We start from the raw sequence: 17,817 nt of genomic DNA on the forward strand, positions 1-17,817 counted from the left end.
GAATGTACAAAGTAAGACGGTAAAATGGGATAGCGGCTGGAGGGGGGGAAGGGCCAAGTCCGCCCCCAACCACACAAAATTCCCGAGGCACATTGCCGCCCCGAACGTCCTGATTGATCCATTCCGCCTGCTTTTCTCTTCGGCTTTGTACTTCGCCACATATCCATCCCGAATAGCATTATGGCTATCAGTGAAATCGTCGCCGATGAGTCGCTCTTACCAGTGCTCCAGACGAGCGCCGAGACTCTAGTCCAGTGTCAGCATCTTCTCACCATTTTAAACCCCGATACCCTACCCAACGATGGCGCCAAGCTTCGAGAATTGTCTTTAGCCGCCTCTAAGCAACAGAAACTCTTGTTCGCACTGTTGGCCCAACTTCGCGGGCAGAATCGGGATGCTATCCTCCGCGTGCGCGACACCAAGCACTCAACTGCAGAGGCCCGGCAAGAAATCGACCGGCTGCATCTTCAGCTTCAGAACTTGTACTATGAACAGAAGCATCTGACAGGCGAAATTGCGGCTTGCGAGGCCTATGAGTATGTGAATTTGATTTCCTATTCATACCACTCTCGTTTCCCCGTGGCGAAGAACTGACATAGTTGCTGTAGTCACAAATACCTATCCCTTCCTTTGGTCCCGGTCGAGGAATTCTTGGAGCTTTATCCCGAATATCGCGAGTCCAGCGAACATGATCTCATGATCGCCCGCATCGAACATGAGCATGCTGAACGAGAGAAGCTGGAACAAGCGCGACAAGAGCTTTTGAAGCGCAAGCAGGGCTTGATCGCAGAGAACAAGAAAAGAAAAAACGACCTTGCCAGCCTCGACCAAGATCTCGAAAAGTTCATTGATGTGCGTTTTTTGACTTGTACAAGTCTATTGCCGATGAGTTTGCTAACAAATTTCATGACCTTTAGGCCGCTAAGCCGATTCAAAAGATCTTCGAGAAGGAATACTAGACAATGCATGTGGAGGTACAGCGGTGGAGGCCTGGCCTTTTGATTGCTACATCGGATCGGCGTTACTGGTCAATATACCCTTGTTTTTTGTGTTTTCAAAGTTCTTCGAGTCGAGATAATGACACCCTGGGCTCGTTTGGCTCTGCTTCTACGGTCTCTCTTTGAAAAAGGCTAGATTCGATGCGAATTCCGGAGCTCCGAGCCGTAAAGCACAAAGATAGCACCTGTAAACCAATTCAATAATACAAGACCCAAGTACAAATTCAGATCCAAAAAAGTGCATCCATTCCAATGCCGCGTGGAGTATAGTTCTTGGGTTGATAGTGTTGCTCCATGCGGCGGCCACTTAGGTGGTCCCAGGCTTCTCCGCCCGGCTATCAACTTCCCCAAATCAACAATCGTTTGGATAAACACTTACTTCTTTGTTGCTCTGATTCAGAGCGCAAAGCATGTCCCGACCATGACGACTAAAACAGGAGAGCAGGAGTCTCCTCAGGCTTCGGCCTCTCAAGTCGACCAACCCAGCGTCAAGCGCACTCCGCCCCCAGAAACCCCGGCTGCCCTCCAAACGCGATTTAAAGTGATAGCAGCATTTTGGGCTGTAATTATCTTCCTTGGATTTCCGATATGGTGGAAGACGACATCAATCTACCGGGCATCTCTTCCGATTAAGGAGATGGTGGATTGGGCTGATGGCAAGGTACAGCATGCGGAATCGCCTTTGACTTTGGGGACTTGGCAGATGCTAATAATGGTCTTGTCAGGCGTGCCGACCAGTTTTCCCTTTGGAAATTCACCTTGCGACACCGTCAATGAACTTTTTCGAGGCACAGTACCTCCTCCGCACGACTCAGCATACTCTCGATGATCTCAACGAGTTCGCAGCTCATCACCTTCGGCTTAAGTTGACCAACGGTAGCACGACGGCAGTTCAAATTGGCGAAGACAACCTCGAAACTATCAAAAATCTTGCGGAGGAGGCAGCGGACATTGCTTTGACCGTCCGATTACTGCCCCAAGATGGGCTAGTAGGTCCTCGCTCAGAGCTCCATGCAGCTACGACACAACTCGACATCTTCTACCCGCCGGGCCAGGTCCCCGTACCTTCCTCCTCCAACTCCCCCCTCTCCGCTTTCATTGCGGCGGAGCTTCAGCGCTTGTATGGCGAGGAGAAGGCTACTATAGCGCACATCTTGTCTGGAAATACCGCTGGGCTTGACTCGACCTCACCACAACTCGCCGAAGATATCGACCGAAGACTGCGCCGATCGATGAAATATGCTGAAACCTATCACCTCTCTTTTTCACTGTTTACCCCCGGATCCGAACCTTCCTCGTGGGACATTGAGGCTGCGGTGAACGAATACGTCTCCCCCCTCCTCCAGGCATTCTCTCCTATCAGCAATTTCACTGTCGACACGCAAGTACAGCTCTATGCGAACTTTGCACCCACTGCGCCGAAGCCTGAGTATGATGAAACCGAGGCGGCATGGACATTGAAGACAGAAGGTCTAAGTGCCTTCGTCAATGCTGCCGAGTGGCCACTGAACCCGAGCATTGGCAACGGCCCGACGATCAATTTCATCCTCTATGTCCCAGACCCTTCGCAATCTCCACTCATTGTCAAGGAGAACCATGCTTCTAGTTGGATGGTCCCTCAGTGGGGCGGAGTGTTCCTCCTTAACCCGCCGCTTTTCAATACCGAGCAGGGTGGCCCGTCCAATCCTGCCCATCTCTTCCAGGACTCTTTAGGTCCTGCATTCATGACATTCTCTCATCAACTCCTCACCCTCCTTGGCACTCCAAGCACCCCTGCCTCTCTTCCACTACGTCTCCAGACGTCTATCCGCGTTCGCGCGGCCAGCTTGTTGCTCTCCGCCTCATCAACAATGGGCTCGCTTGCCCGTCTTACTGAGTCTTTACCCTCCATCCCTATCCCGGCAACCGTGGCTACTTCGGTCTCCACTACATTATCTCATTTGGGTGCCTCCTGTGCCCACTTGCGAGAGGGCCGTTTCGGCGCTGCGCTTGCTAGCGCCCGAGTCGCGGAGACAGAAGCTGAGCGCAGCTTCTTTGAAAAGAGTATGGTGGGTCAGGTCTATTTCCCAGATGAGCATAAGGTGGCAGTTTATCTGCCACTTCTAGGACCAATTGGTGTCCCTCTTGTTGTTGGACTACTCAAAGAGCTCAAGAGAATTGCGGGTCAACACAATGCGAAGAAGACAGCATCGTAGAGTAACACATCATCTCGACGATTCTGTATTTTAGGAGATATTAAATACACCCCTTGAACCTCGGAAGCTATTCTTCCTTCTGATGATGTATCTATGCATGGATATCTTAAGTAACTATCTATTAGATAGATGCAACATCCTTTTTTAGACATACATAATACACCAAAAAATAAATTTTGCACATATTAAAGCGGGGAAAAGCATATGAAATAGCTGAAGAATTAATCGGGCATCTACATATGTGAAAGCCAATCCTCGAAACAAGTACAAAGCAAAATAGATATGGATATATTGATACACGGTCAATGCACTAGAACAACCAAGTGTCTGAACCAAAATGACTGAGCATGCAGCTCAACCCAACCTAACATAGGCTTCAGACCCCTCAGCTATCAACGCACAGGATCCCTGAACGGATTTTCACGAGAATCATCGTTAGTCGGAAAAGGTGCCTTCACCTTGGCGACATGAGGGACCGCAACAACCTTCATCAGGTCACTAAACAGAGTATCCGGTCTATCGGCACCACCAGGATACGGCTCAGGCCCCAAAAAATTGCGAGACTGCAAAAGAGACGACTCAGGAGGTGAATAAACCTTGATACTTTCCGTCCTAGGCTGACGCTGTCGTGGCGGAGTAAACGGAGCCGGCGCTGGTGCCGTAGGGTTTGGCATAGGGATAGGCGGCATATCGTTGTCTAGTCGGGGGGTTTGTCTTGGATAACTGGAGAATAGGCTTCGCACTCTGCTGCCAGTGCGGTGGATCATCGTGCGAGTCGAGCGTCCTCCTGTAGAAGAGCGCTTGACTCGCGGTGGGCTTCGGAGGAAGTCTGTGCGGTAGGAGGTATCGTCTTGGGGTATGGGGTTTGATATGCACAATATTGCTCCGGAAGAAGAGCGCTGGGACCAGTTAGGCCCAGATTTGCCTTCTTGTATCTCACATTCGTCTTTTCGGGTCCGTCGGACGCAGAAAGTTGTTAAAAGGGCAGCGATGGCACCAAAAACAGCACCTGGGAAGAAGCCTACTGCTATAGCTCCGGCTGGGAAGGAGGGACATGGTCTTGATACTTTTGTGCATGTCGTAGGGGTTGCGGATTTTTCAGATGATGGAGATGCCACGGGTGTGATGGTTGCCAGGGGGGTTGTTGAGCTTGTAGCCTTTGTCGTTGATGATGCCGTGTTGATAGAGGAGCTGGATTCAGATGGGTCTGCTTTGCTGGTAGAAGAGCTAGATACAGATGATGGTGATGATGTGCTGGCAGAGGAGCTGGATGCAGATGCTGTTGCCGTTGTGGAGGTTTTTTGATTCAGGGCACAAGTATTGCCTTGGCAGGTGTAGCCAAACGGGCAGCACTCATTACCGCACTTGGGAAGAATGTCGCCCAGACGAGTAGTTTTGATGACACTCTCGGGGTAGGCAGTAACATTCTGCTGCTGTATATCACATGTAATCGGCGAGATGTAGTCACAGTCTTGACCGGCAGGACAGCAGATGGAGGAGCTGCCCTGATCTAGACTTATGCAGGTGGACCCTGAAGAGCATGAGGAGGAACACGCATCTGAGCTTCTGGATGGAAGGTCGAAAGATTGATATGCTTGTCCTGGTCTGATGCTCGCCATCAGAGCCAAGAGCAACAGAGCGGATGGCCGTGGCCTCGTCATACTGGCAGTGCGTATGTAGGCCGAGAAAGACAGAAGTGTTTGACGATCAAATTCAAAGGAGTCTCCCCAGAAGGTGTAGGCTGATAGTGTCTTTGACGGAATCTTAGGGTATAACGCAAGCCAAGTCGCAAGTCAAAAGACCAACACTGGAGGAAACATTGACGGAGATGGGTTGCAAAGAGCTAAAATACAAGGGCATTGACTTCAGTCTGAAACAAAAAGAAATCCGTCAAAGAGCCAGGATATGTCATACTTGAAAGACACCTGAGCACTGCCATCTCCAAGGCCTTGCAGACAAAGAGTACATGTACGCGCCGTGATCCTGAAATAGCTACCGGGCTGTTTCAGGGTGATCCGCATGATTAAAATGGCAACAACATGGGCGCTAAATGAGGTGTTTACTGCAGGACCAAATCAGACCAGGGAATTGCAGAACGAGGATTGGGTGAAGGCCAAAGGGTGCAGAAGAGTACAAGGCGCTTAGAGATGAAGTAGATTTAGACGACATGATTGGCTGTTGGTGCAGGAGGTTCACTAGTCCCGATCGGGCAGAAAGCCGGGAGGGAAATTCTTCGACATCGAAGCTCTGTACGATCAACCCGACCATTCACAGTGCCGCTCGTCATGTTCAACCGATTCGTCAGGCCGCAAAGCGCTTTGCGCGCAGCCTCCTCATTCTCCTCAGTGAGACTCGCTTCCTCCGTCGTCCAATCTGCCTTGACTGACCGCGTTTTGTCTAGAAACCTACCTCCGCCTTCTCACGCTTCCAGACTCGGGCTATTCATCGCATTCCCCAATTGCAGCACGACGCCTATTATAAGGAGAATGGAGTTCCGGAGTTCCTATCACCTGAGGCGTTCGACTTCTCCTGGACCCAATACCAGACCCTCCTCGTTAACAAACTCAATTTGTTGACGCAAGGTGAGCCCGACACCCCGATCCTGTGGAAAGATACATTGATCCAATTTGGCCCCAATTGGATGATTGAGCGATATGGTACATTGGAAGATGTGTCTGACATTCGAACTCAACAGATACCGTCGATGCGGATGCCAAACCAGGAGAATTGCTGGTCAAATACTCCAAGCGTCCGGAGATGGCCTCGGTGTTCAACTATGCCTCAATGGCCCACAACAACCACTTTTTCTTCAACTGCCTGGTCAGGAATAATATTAATCCCTTCGTATTTGACAGTCAATGCTGACTATTCTGCTCGACACAGTCCCCCACAGCCACCGCCATCCCCGAAAAGTTCGCCAAGGACATCGTCGACACCTGCTCTTCCGTCGAGTCCCTGAAGTTGGATTTCCTGGCCACAGCAAGCTCGATGTTCGGCCCCGGATTTGTCTGGCTCGCCAAGAACCTCGAACGCGAAGGCATGATGCACATCTTCTGCACCTACAGCGCCGGCTCTCCCTACCCGGCCGCCCACTCTCGGCGGCAACCCGTCGACATGGCCACCCACACCCCAGAAACCCAGCTAGGCAACCAGTTCGCCGGTTCAATGGGCGCCCACGCCCAAAACCAGAAGAGCCTCGCGCCCGGCGCCGTGGATGTGCAGCCCATTCTCTGTGTAAACACTTGGGAGCACGCGTGGATGATGGACTACGGTATTGCCGGCAAGGATGAGTATCTCGAGCGCTGGTGGGATCGGATTAACTGGGATGTGGTCTTCGACAACTACAATGCTGTCGGCTCGATGAAGAACTCGCGCAGCTCCATCAACCGTCATCGGAGTATGAGCATGCTTTAAGATGAAAATCATTTCAGTGTCTGGACAATCTGTATTATATACTATCATGTTTTTTTTTTGGTTTCCAATGCTCTTTCTCACAGGCTTCTGGTTGAGCATGTACAGCGATCCATCCAATAGAATCAAATTGGCGATGCTCTTCATTTCCCTTCTGCCGTCAAGAGTCGAAGAGATGCAAGTCTAAGTCTTGTATGGTTGTCATACCTGCAATTAATGCCCGGAGACAAAAACCCTGCTAATTTACACTCCGATCTACAAATCGGCACTCCTTTCACTGCCTCTTACCCTCAACCTCCCGAATCCGCTTCTCAAAAGCCTCTATCATAACCCCAGCCATCTGTCCCTCAACAGCACTCATAAGAGTAGCATGCATCTGCGAGCGAAACTCAAACCGCACCTCCAATTTGACCTTGGTCAACGGCCCACCCTGCGCCCCAGGTGAAAGCGGCACCAGCTCCCACCTCGTAGTCAGGTACTCGAAGAGACCCTCATTCGCGCCGGGGAAGAACCCGCTTAGCCCGGACGAAGAAGAACTCTTACCAGCCTGACCATCATGACCCTCTTTGCCATAGTTCGCCCCGCTCTTGGCCTCCACCGTCAGCTTCTCTACGTCGCAGATCACGCGCGACGTGAATGTCTCGCTGAGCGGACCGTAGCCGACTGTCAGGAATGCTTGTGTTGGGTACCCTGTTTCCGGATCCCGTGCTGTCACAGTCGAGGCGGTGAGGAATGGAAGGAATTGGCTGTAGGATTCGACTGAGGAGATCACTTTGTATAGCAGTGCTGGGTTGTAGGGGAGGTTGCGGGTGGCGGTTAGGACGCGATGTGGGGAGTTGTTCTTATTGTTGCTATTGGGGAGGAAGGAGGATAGATCGGGCAGGCCGAAGGATCGTGTAGTGGTTTTGGAGCCACTGCTTGGGTGTAGAGGTCGGCGCAGACTTGGTCGATGTGTTGTGTTTATTGTCCGGATGCTTGTTTTGAGTTGGTGGGAGACTGGGCACACATTTTGGTGCTGGAAGGGCAGAATTGCACGACTTGGAAGTCGCAAGGTGCGGAAGGATCGCATTGAAGAGGGTGCTTTTATAAAGATCGAAGATAAACAGAGGTTCGTTCTTGGAGTGTGATGGTTCCAGACAAGAAAAACTCCGGTTCCGCTCCGCGGAGTCTGCGGCCGCCTCGGCAGGAGTTAGGGAGTGGCCAGGCGCATACTCTGGGGTTGGGTTGATGGAATCTGCACTCTGTAAACTCTTCTCTTTCCAATATGTAAGCTACTAGCTCTACGAAACGCTCGCATTGACAAAATGGGTGTGTCTTAGGTCTTGTTCGTCAATTGATCTAGTTCAACATTGTAAGCACCTTGGTGGGTTAGTGAATCGAGGTACGTTCATGATATTGAAGAGATACATATATTTCACCATCGTCATTGTTGGTAGCTTTGATACGGACCAAACCCATATGCCACCGTCGCTGGATCGTCGGAGTACCAGGCGTTGTTATCGGTCATTTGACCTCCTGAGATGTGACTGTCGTACAGATTCTAGAAATCAAGGATTAGTTACGATTGTAACAAGCATCCATACATGTAGCTGAGGCTCTTACCCAGTCGAGTTGAGCGGGTATATCAAGCATGTCTTCAATGACCCCCCGGGAATTGTATGACGGCGTCTGGCCGGGATTAGGTATTGTGGGCTGCAAGCCGCCAATGTTGGATATGTATGTTAAACTGTGTTGACCAAGGGCTACTGCATCGGTGGATTTGTTGGAGGTGTCCTCTGGGAATCTGATTAGCGCGACTTTGTGAGAAGAGAAAAGTTACTCTTACTATTCATGGGCGCCGTTAATTGCCCAGTATTTGAACTGGAATTTCCAGAGTCGCCTTTCTTTACCCGCTTGAGCATAATGTTCAAAGCATTTACTGCTCGCTGAGTGTCTACAGACCGATGACGGGAGTCCATGAATATGCGATGGGTGCTTTCCAACAGAAGCAGGAAGTCTGCTCGTTCTTGGGGCTTGAGGCGTGCAGCATCACCACGATCTGCATCCTGGGACATCTCAAGACAAAGGATCATTGCCGAGAGTAGAAAAGAATTTTGGAGGGAGTTGAGGAAGTATCGCTCGGCGTGCAACTGACCGCCGGGCAAGAACTCGGTCCAAACCTCTGTGTAGTATCGAAGCGCATCCCGAGCTGCGGTCAAGCAGACTGATCGCGAGTAAGCGAATTTGGGATTGGTTTCAGCGATATACCGGCGATGTAGGACAACACGTGCCGTTTGATACAGGAGCTCCAAGGCGAAGCGCCGCATGGTCATTTCTGCTGGGTCTGCAATACACTGCGTCATTGGGCGGATTTTCAAGCAGGAGGGTACCATACCATGCGCAGTCTCCAAACGACGGTCAATTTCCAAGGTCTCCTCGTAGGACGATTGCTCTCGAGAGAATGCCAGGTCGGTTATATGACCAAAGACACTCATAATGAGAGATTTGGACCTTGTGTACGAGCAATCTGTTCCTTCCGTCATTGGTCTGGCGGGTGGCAGTTGGACGGAACTCTCGTCGAAGTCGGTGTCCAACAAGTTAGACGGCAACTCTGTGTCATATTGCCAAGGCTGGATTGTTCGAGGGACGCCGGCTTGGAATGAGACTAAAGTGTCGAGCTGAACAAGCAAGGCCCAGAGACGCCGGCGCATTTCCCCATCCAAGGCAGATAACATTGGGTAATGACGTGGATCACGATGGTAACCCATACGCATCGTCAGGCGAATAGTCATCCCGAGCAAATATGACATGCCAATATGCGTATCCTGATTGCGGTAGAATTCGATGATTGAGTAAAGGAATAATGCTTCTCCCTTGTATCGTCCTGGGGTTATGTAGTTTGCTTGGATGAGGCACTGCGAGGACCTTTTCCGGAACATGGCCCATGTTGTAGTAGGGACCGCCATATTAGAATGCAATGGCTCTGGACTTCGATCATATAGAGAGATAGACAAGGCCATAATCGAATACAAGAGAGAAATCCAAGTGAATGATTTATCTGCTGGGCGAAGCCAGAACTCCTCATACTCTTTCTGAAACGTGGGAACATGGATTGACACTGCTGGGTTATCAGTAATCGGCTCCCGTTGTTTCATACGAGAAATCCCATACCTCTTGCCGGTTCAGACGTCTTGAGGAATCGAGAGACCAGGCGATCAGCTAATGGCCGTGGGGGAATGTCCATAAGCATCTCCTCTTTGCTCACAGGACGACCATGGCCAAGCAGCAGAACTGGTGACGAGTCATCGTACGGGTCAATCTCGACACCTTCATCATCGTAATCTTCTCCATCCGTGTCTAAATATTCCTTCATGTCATTAATCTTCGGATTTGAAGCCCGTCAGCACAATCATCTCAGAGCGCAGCAATGACCAGATCAAGACGGACCTCTTCAAGAATAGCGCGCCAATTCGCACCGTCAACATAACTAGTTCCCTCATCTTTGACGAATAGCTTGCCCGTGTCAGCCGGAGTCAACGCAGCGTCACGATCAGACCTGCCCGGTGAACGTATCACGCTAGCATCCCGATTCTCTGATTTCATCGCTTTGAATTCGATTTCTGGATCAGACCTCTGCTTGTGTGCAAGAGACATTACTAGATTCTCCAGATGGTGCAAGCGGTCCTGGACTAGAGTCGAGCTTGTGTGCCCATGTTGGGCTTTGCCTCGTGGCCCGCGCCCGACATAGGTGCATGATGTGGCCTCGCCTCGCTTCTTGCAATTAGCGCAAGGGTAGCTCCGGCAGCATTTCAATCTACATTCGATTAGCAGCTGTAGATATGTAGGTATGCACGTTGTGCGATGAGCCTACTTTCGATGCCTGCACGCCGTGCATGAAAATTGCACCCGTGTTCGCTTTTTAGGGGCGGATGTCTCCACCGTAGAGTCCAGAGGTTTGTCCATTATTATCAATGAATATTATGTTTATTGCGATCGGCAGATAATGAGTTGATACCCAGAAAATAGGAACATTCCAGGTAGAAAAGGAAAAAGAAGTGGACTCTAGCTCGTGGGGGGGATCTACACGCCCCGCCAACACCTGGGACTTTGTTTCTATCAGGAATAACCCTCACATACTGTGACCATGGTTTTATATCTAGTCTTTGTTGATTTGTACAGTGTAAGTTTAATGGATCTCGGCCTTCATGGCGACTACTCTTCCGGGCCCAATAATTTGCACCTGTGTTCCTTCGCCCTCCTCAAGCACAATGCGATACTCATCCCCGGCATATAATGGATTCGTTGCCCGGTAAAATCTGCGCTCGGGAACAACCAAAGTAGAATCTGTGGCATTCTGACGAGTGTCACGCCAAAGATCCAGAATGGAGATCAGATTCAACGGACCGTGTACTGCGATATCCTTGTGTCCTTCTACATCCCGCGCCCAGGGCAGTGAGTAGTGAATCTTATGGGGATTAAAAGTCAAAGCAGAGAATCGGAAGAGTGTCGCAGGTGTTTGCACCAGGGTTCGCGCGTGGGTATTGCCCTCGGTGGAGATGACGGGCGAGGTAGGATTTGGGGTCGCAAAATGGGATGTTGAAGATGAGGGAGAGACCCTGGATGATGTCGATACAGGCGGAACCGGTAGGGCTTTACCAAACACCCAATTTCTTTTTTGATGTTGCTGTCAGTACTGTGGTCTGCGAGACTCGTGAAAGGGAAAGCCAGACCGTCGGTCAATAATTGACACGCCGTGCTCGTTGGAGAATTCTTTCTCAATACTAACAACAATTATTTCCTCGCCAGTCTTTTTCAGAATCTTCGACTCTGCACTAAGTACCCGCGTTGTCTCCTGCACTTGCTGTCCTACCCGTAACAGATTGGGCATCCCATCCACACGGGGCCACAACACCTCGCCACCTGCCCACATACGCCGTGTGAAGGGCACATCAGGATTGTATGCCGTATCGGTTCCATCTGCTCCAAGTTCGCTTTCCAAAAACGCGGGTGTGAAATATACGAGGTGGTACCCCGGCGGTACAGGTACCCCGGATTGCGGGGCGGAGGCACAATTGGACAGGGAGCAGGCACCGGGGAAGAGAGGCGGGCGATTTAGTGTAAGGGTGAGAAGCTGAAGCTGGTTTCCATCGATCGTTTGCGTACGGGTTTGTGGTCCCAGGGATTGGAAGCGCGACAAAAAGGCCGAGGCTACCGAGGAAGCGTCTGAGCGGAGATGCCGAGACATGGCGAAACTGCGATCTGCGCCCGGTCGGGTTCGCGCTAGTACGCGGGGGCGGACTAATGACAAAGTTGTACTGTTTTCTTCTCAATTTGGATAGACGACAGAGCTTGTTTGATTTCGATTTGCTAAGTAGCATAGTTCCCAGCCTTGTGCCTATAGTAGATACAAGAGTACGGAGTAGTTGGCCGAGTCTTTGCCATTGTTGATTGTTGATCTTCATGCTCCGTAGCGGGATGGGTAACCGTTCCAAGCGCCTAACCACCCATTCTAGAGGTTGGTACACCCCATTAGATAGCCATTTTTCACCATAGGACCCAATTCCAATTTCTTCACCTATGAAAATAGCAATTGTAGGTAACCACCCATGACTATATATACACCATTTCCCGCCACTGAAGCTTCACACTTAGCCTCTAAATGAACCCTTACTTCCGAAGCTCATTGGTATACTTTGCCTATAGCCACTTTAACTTCCTAGAATCGGCATCCAGTCTATCTTATTTGCATATATAGATGATAGGATATTACCTCTAGTCCTAATAAGTGGTCTCCAGTTTTTTTGGCTTATTTAAAGCTAATTTACTTCGTATATAATAAAGACTTCATTAAACTCTTGTTAACTAGATTAAGCTATTAGGATAGAAGCACACTTACTTGTACACTTCGTTAAATATCCCATTTCACCTTTTCGGAACGGGGTTTACTTTACTTGTGATTATTAATAAACTTAGCATCAATCTTGTTAACCCCGTAATCATAACTCTACAACATAGTGGCGAATCGTAAAGGGTAAGTATCCTCTGCAACCTCAGGCCCTAGTTGGTGCCTCAGGATCCTCAGTTGCAACGTTCTTTATACATCCAGGAGTAAGAGTTTCGGAAGTCCCTTGGAGTCATCATCGTGACACACAAACGATCCTAGGGAGTATCCATGCAGGATCGATCCCACAGGATTCGGAATAATCTCCTCTTGGCAAGAATAAGTTTCTGTGCGGAAGAATACTAATCCGTAGGGGCTAGTCAAGATATGTTGTAGTCAATGTTCTGCCAATGTGGATCTGTCAATACCACACTAATTTTTGCTAGCGGGGTGTATTGCATATACGACACAGACCAAGTTGCAACTGGTTTGGTAGGAAAAATACAGCATTGGGTTGAGATAAAACATCAAAATTACTAGTTCTGCAAGGATCGGCAGGATCCACATCGACAGAATTCTGACCAAGTAGAGTAGTGGGGCGCACCAACACAGCGGTGTGTGTTGGGCGCTTGGCACGGCAACCGAGAATCCTACATAAACTGTGATGTACATGTTAAAGGTCCACATCACTAACTATTGTGTTCCGAAGTGAGTCCGGAACTCGGAACTCCGAGCACATGGAAAGTGAGACACGGGCAGAAGTGATGCCGTGATTGTTAATCCATCAGAGATCTGGTAGAACAATGACGATTTCTATACTTCGTAAAGATTTTGATTATAAAGCTCCCTCGGATAAGTTGGGAAGGGACCGTGGAATATTCATAGGACATTAATCTTCGCCTCTCAGTGTTTGTGAGATATTCAACTTCCCTGTCCTCTCAGTCTTCGACAACTATCTATCATGGCTGGCATCAAAATCATCTGGGGCGCAGGCTCACTCATGTATGACACCTCATACCCGACTCCTGAATCCGTCAACGAGGTCCTCGATGTTCTCCAAGCCAATGGCATCAAAACCCTCGATACTGCCAAGATCTACGATAAATCCGAGGAGCTATTGGGAAAGGTTCACGCTGATTCCCGCTTTACCATTGATTCAAAATATCCTGGTGGGCTTTCAGCTGAGGCTTCCAGCCCAGAGTCTCTTGTTGCAACCTTGAATGAGAGCTTGGCCCGTCTTCAAACAGATCAGGTGAGCTTCACATAACCCGATCCTATGAAGACCTTATCTCTAATACCATTCCTAGCTTGATGTCTATTACATGCATGCCCCCGATCGCAGAAGCTCAACCGAAGACCTGCTGGCCAGTATCAACGCTTCATACCAGGCTGGAAAGTTCAAGCGTTTTGGGCTGTCCAACTATCTAGCGGAGGAGATCGAAGAGGTGATCCGCATCTGTCGTGAAAAGAATTACGTCGTGCCAAGTGTCTACCAGGGCAACTACTCCGCCGTTGCACGCCGAGGCGAAAAATTGATCTTCCCTACGCTGCGGAAGCATAACATCTCTTTCTATGCTTATTCACCCATCGCAGGAGGGTTCCTGACCAAGGATGTAGCGACATTGGTCTCCGGCGGTGAGGGTCGATGGGATCCAAACTCACTATATGGTGGACTCTACAATTCGCTTTTCAATAAACCTGACATGCTGAAGGGGCTGGAACAATGGGAGAAAATCTCCAAGGATTCTGGCATCTCCAAGGCTGAGCTGGCATATCGATGGGTGGCGTATAACTCGATCCTCAAAGAAGAACTCGGAGACGGTGTGATTGTTGGCTCGCGGAATGTTGAGCAGTTGAAGCAGACGCTTGCGGCGCTGAGCAAGGGTCCTCTTAGTGCAGATATCGCTGCACAGATTGAGCAAGTGTGGAAGATTGTCGAGGCTGATTCGCCTTTAGACACCTTCAACGGTTTAGTCCAGAGTGACAAGGTGTCTGAGGCCTAGAGAGAGAAGGAAATTGCCGATAATACTTACCTGGAATTTTGAGAGAAGTCAATTGTAACCAACACATAATTTTACTTTTTTTTTAAAAAAAAAAGAAAAAACTCTACGACTTTTCACAGAAATTGCAGAGGATGGCGTAAAAACATGAGAACAAAAAGCGCGAAGCTTGAAAGTTAAGTTGTGGAGGTGGGGCCATAGTGGGGCTGTGGTGGGTCAATAGTAGTGAATAGCTTCAAAGATCACCAAAAGAGTATTCTAAAAAAAAAAAACATGGCCCCAGAAGGTCCTTCACACAGCTAGGCTAGGGACAGTTTCCTCGTTGTCTAGGACGCGCCTCGCTCAGTGGATTTGAGGCATCAGAGAGCCCCCTTTTCAAGGTGGGGTTGGTGTACTCCCTGTCGTCAGCCCGTAACTCACAGTTCTTCAACCCGGCCTAGCTGTGATTCGAACTCGCAACCTAACATCGCCCTGCCCGGAGCGCTTCCCATCTGAGCTATGGGGGTTGAGGGGTTGCTATGTCTGAACCGACAGTTCCATGTATACTCACTTGTTTCAGGAATGCTCTTACTCTGGGCCAGTCCCTTCCTTCCTAGCTCGGAATGAGTGGTGCCTTCCAAGTATAACTACACCGTCCTCAATCTTTGAGGCATCTCTGCTGATTTTTTTGGGTATCCTGGTTCTACGTCATGGCCTACTAAGTAAGGTTTGGGAGTCAGCTCGGGAGACGAATATCAAGTCAATTATTTGTGGTCCCTAGTTTTCATAAAGCAAAGCCCTCTATAGGCCGACAAATCTTATGAGTCCTACGTGTAAGCTTCAGTCCAGTGATATTAAGCCAACCCCAATGGGCGTATAGGTCGAGTTGAGGGCTGTGGAGGGTATCTTAAGGTAAAAGGAGGATAGAGATAATGATGTCACAGAACCGAAAAAGGATATTTGTGTAGTAGGAAAAGTAGAAGGAGACACGCAAAACCCAACAAAATTCAAGGAAAGCAGATCAAAGTCGAACCTGACCACCAGTCAACCGTTCCCAGTCTCTCTGTCCAAAGGGGACATAGGTTTTATCCTGGAGCCAGTAAAGTCGGTCCTTCTCCGATACGAGAGCTGGATCCACGCCTTCAGTGCGGAGAACATGCTTCTGTTGCTTGTTATTACCGGTCGACTGTGTCACAGGCGTGACCCGCAAAAACAGCGGAACCGCAAACCGAGGCAGGTTCTTGAGAGCGTGTGCAGCCAGAGTATCAAGCACCTCGCGCGAGGGCTCTAGTGCGGAATCGGAAAGGTTACCGTTTGCCATCTGCTTGTTGAAGATGATAGCTGCACATCCGGCACGACCATCATGATTAGGAAGAGTCACACCGTAAACGTTGGCTTCATGCACTTCAGAATGCGCGCCCAGAACCTCAGAAACCTCGCTGGTGGACACATTCTCGCTCTTCCACCGGAAGGTATCACCCAGTCGATCCGAGAAGAACCAGCGGCCGTCTTTGTCCCATCGAATCATGTCACCGGTCCGGAAATAGGCATCGCCCTTCTTGAGTACATCACGGATTATTTTGCCTTCTGTCGCCTTCTTATTCCCGAAGTAGCCCTGGAAATTGGCAGTGGGATCTGCTGCATCAATGGCGAACAGCAACTCACCGGGATCCCCTCGAGGGACACTTTTGCAGAGACCAGTCTTAGGATCACGCCACGGTTCCTCGGTCTCGTGATCAACATCCACAATAGCAGAGCCACGACCAAGAACAAAATTTCCCAAAGCACCGTTTCGACCGATGGCACCTGCGGAGAAGTCATTTGACGAGATATTCCACGCGCCAGTAGTGCCTTCGGTAGCGGCGTAAAATTCAGCGATTGTGGGAATGTTAAAGCGCTCTTTGAAGCGGTTCCAGATGTCAGGGCGGAGTCCATTTCCAAAAGCCAGGCGGATTTTGTGCTTCTTATCCAGGTCTTCGCCGGTCACCGGGTCAACTTCAGGTGCCACGCCCAATAGATAACGCAATGTCTCGCCCACATATTGGATGATTGTCGCATCATTCTCACGGGCCTCCTTGATGAAGTTGCGTGCAGAGAACCGGCGGCCAATAATCAGGGTAGATCCACTCATCAAGCAGGTTATACAGCCAAGCACTGAGGCAGAACTATGATAGAGAGGCATGCACTAGTCAAACAGTTAGCTTAAACAATGCCATTTGTAAATTTGGTACGCCGTACCGTGAAGAACCTATCAGAGGAAGTAATGTTCAACCAATCTCTAACGAACAGGCCACCAGACCAGCACTTCTTCCAACTGACAATAGCGGGTTTGGGAAGCCCGGTGGTGCCACTTGTGTAAATCAAGATAGCCATATCGCGAGGGATCAAGCCGCTGCGGACCTTGTCATCCTCCCGAGTAGGCTCCATCCCCAAAATCTGCGCTTCGACTTCCGCAGTATGAAACACGATCTCAACCGGCCCCTTGCCGTCACGGAAGCTTGGGGATGTCAAAATCTCCAGTTGCTCCGCTGGGAAGCAGTGGCGGACGTCTTCGTCAACCACCAAGAGCCTCGCAGTGGAGGTTCGAATAGAGTGGGTGAGTGGCTTGCCAGACAAGTTATAGTTGATAAATGCAGGGACAGCTCCGATGCTCCAAAGTCCCAGCAACATGAATACGAAGGTGGAGGAATTCATGAAGTCAATCGCGACGATCTCCTTGCTCTTGATGCCGTGGACATTCTTAAACCACGCTCCGTAGCGAAGGGCCGTAATGTAAGCTTCGTGAAACGTCGTTTTTCGTCCATTATACACAATAAAATCGTTGTCTGCAGTTTTTGGATCGAGTGCATAGGATTCAAGTGTGTAAAAGAGGTTCAAGCGGTCGCCACGTTCGGCAACGTGGGACTTCACCGTCAACTTCAACAACCCCTTGAGAAGATTCAAATCGTAGTAGACCGACCATCTTGCATTGAGGTATGCAAGTGTGGTTGCTGCGGCAGGGAGTGCAAGACTCAAGGGGATATCTGCGCAAAGAGACAGCTTGTTAGCCATGCATCCAGCCCCGCCGTATATCATGACCTACCGGGCAAAGATGGCAGCGGCATTGTGATCAAGTAGATTGAAGGACTGATCCCAAGTGAGTTTGATCAAGGAGTGTACGACTGAGAAGTATGACCGAGGAGTATGATACTTAGGTAGAGAATAAGGTCGCCCCTTATAACTAACAGCTTTGAATGCAGCTTTGGGAGAAAAAAACAAAGAACTGGTATTGGGGCTCCTAGACTGACACCTCGGTTTCGTTATCTTTATGTTGGGAAATGATTAGTCAAAAGTGATAAAGGTCCACGTTATTCAGTGAAATTGGGGAGATTGGA

General features: G+C 49.7%; 9 protein-coding genes across 9 annotated transcripts; 4 read left to right on the plus strand and 5 right to left on the minus strand.

Moving 5' to 3' along the window:
- Window positions 1-180: 180 nt before the first annotated feature.
- Pdw03_4349 (THO complex, subunit 5) lies at window positions 181-959 on the plus strand (the record flags this gene model as incomplete). The annotated part of the gene is made up of 3 exons (XM_014675762.1): window positions 181-536; window positions 609-852; window positions 918-959. 3 exons carry the CDS (start codon window positions 181-183, stop codon window positions 957-959), a joined length of 642 nt encoding a protein of 213 aa, XP_014531248.1.
- Window positions 960-1,419: 460 nt separating this feature from the next.
- Pdw03_4350 (Phosphatidylinositol-glycan biosynthesis class S protein) lies at window positions 1,420-3,193 on the plus strand (the record flags this gene model as incomplete). The annotated part of the gene is made up of 2 exons (XM_014675761.2): window positions 1,420-1,659; window positions 1,724-3,193. 2 exons carry the CDS (start codon window positions 1,420-1,422, stop codon window positions 3,191-3,193), a joined length of 1,710 nt encoding a protein of 569 aa, XP_014531247.2.
- Window positions 3,194-3,585: 392 nt separating this feature from the next.
- Window positions 3,586-4,854, minus strand: Pdw03_4351 (GPI transamidase component PIG-S; the record flags this gene model as incomplete). Its single annotated transcript, XM_066100720.1, has 1 exon — window positions 3,586-4,854. The coding sequence occupies one exon, from the start codon at window positions 4,852-4,854 to the stop codon at window positions 3,586-3,588; it is 1,269 nt and encodes a 422-aa protein (XP_065956120.1).
- Window positions 4,855-5,478: 624 nt separating this feature from the next.
- On the plus strand, window positions 5,479-6,607 carry Pdw03_4352 (Manganese/iron superoxide dismutase, C-terminal; the record flags this gene model as incomplete). Its single annotated transcript, XM_066100721.1, has 4 exons — window positions 5,479-5,538; window positions 5,595-5,775; window positions 5,889-6,013; window positions 6,077-6,607. 4 exons carry the CDS (start codon window positions 5,479-5,481, stop codon window positions 6,605-6,607), a joined length of 897 nt encoding a protein of 298 aa, XP_065956121.1.
- Window positions 6,608-6,878: 271 nt separating this feature from the next.
- Window positions 6,879-7,673, minus strand: Pdw03_4353 (cyclase/dehydrase; the record flags this gene model as incomplete). The annotated part of the gene is made up of 1 exon (XM_066100722.1): window positions 6,879-7,673. One exon carries the CDS (start codon window positions 7,671-7,673, stop codon window positions 6,879-6,881), a length of 795 nt encoding a protein of 264 aa, XP_065956122.1.
- Window positions 7,674-8,027: 354 nt separating this feature from the next.
- On the minus strand, window positions 8,028-10,546 carry Pdw03_4354 (C6 transcription factor, putative; the record flags this gene model as incomplete). The annotated part of the gene is made up of 6 exons (XM_014675758.2): window positions 8,028-8,144; window positions 8,207-8,379; window positions 8,430-9,701; window positions 9,755-9,965; window positions 10,031-10,397; window positions 10,455-10,546. 6 exons carry the CDS (start codon window positions 10,544-10,546, stop codon window positions 8,028-8,030), a joined length of 2,232 nt encoding a protein of 743 aa, XP_014531244.2.
- Window positions 10,547-10,769: 223 nt separating this feature from the next.
- Pdw03_4355 (itaconyl-CoA hydratase) lies at window positions 10,770-11,828 on the minus strand (the record flags this gene model as incomplete). The annotated part of the gene is made up of 2 exons (XM_066100723.1): window positions 10,770-11,253; window positions 11,314-11,828. The coding sequence occupies 2 exons, from the start codon at window positions 11,826-11,828 to the stop codon at window positions 10,770-10,772; spliced, it is 999 nt and encodes a 332-aa protein (XP_065956123.1).
- Window positions 11,829-13,425: 1,597 nt separating this feature from the next.
- Window positions 13,426-14,467, plus strand: Pdw03_4356 (Aldehyde reductase (GliO), putative; the record flags this gene model as incomplete). Its single annotated transcript, XM_014675756.1, has 2 exons — window positions 13,426-13,716; window positions 13,772-14,467. 2 exons carry the CDS (start codon window positions 13,426-13,428, stop codon window positions 14,465-14,467), a joined length of 987 nt encoding a protein of 328 aa, XP_014531242.1.
- Window positions 14,468-15,464: 997 nt separating this feature from the next.
- On the minus strand, window positions 15,465-17,547 carry Pdw03_4357 (Long-chain fatty acid transporter, putative; the record flags this gene model as incomplete). Its single annotated transcript, XM_014675755.1, has 3 exons — window positions 15,465-16,628; window positions 16,682-17,466; window positions 17,526-17,547. The coding sequence occupies 3 exons, from the start codon at window positions 17,545-17,547 to the stop codon at window positions 15,465-15,467; spliced, it is 1,971 nt and encodes a 656-aa protein (XP_014531241.1).
- Window positions 17,548-17,817: the final 270 nt, after the last annotated feature.

Source organism: Penicillium digitatum, chromosome 1 (assembly GCF_016767815.1).
Source record: "Penicillium digitatum chromosome 1, complete sequence".
NCBI classification, from domain to species: domain Eukaryota; kingdom Fungi; phylum Ascomycota; class Eurotiomycetes; order Eurotiales; family Aspergillaceae; genus Penicillium; species Penicillium digitatum.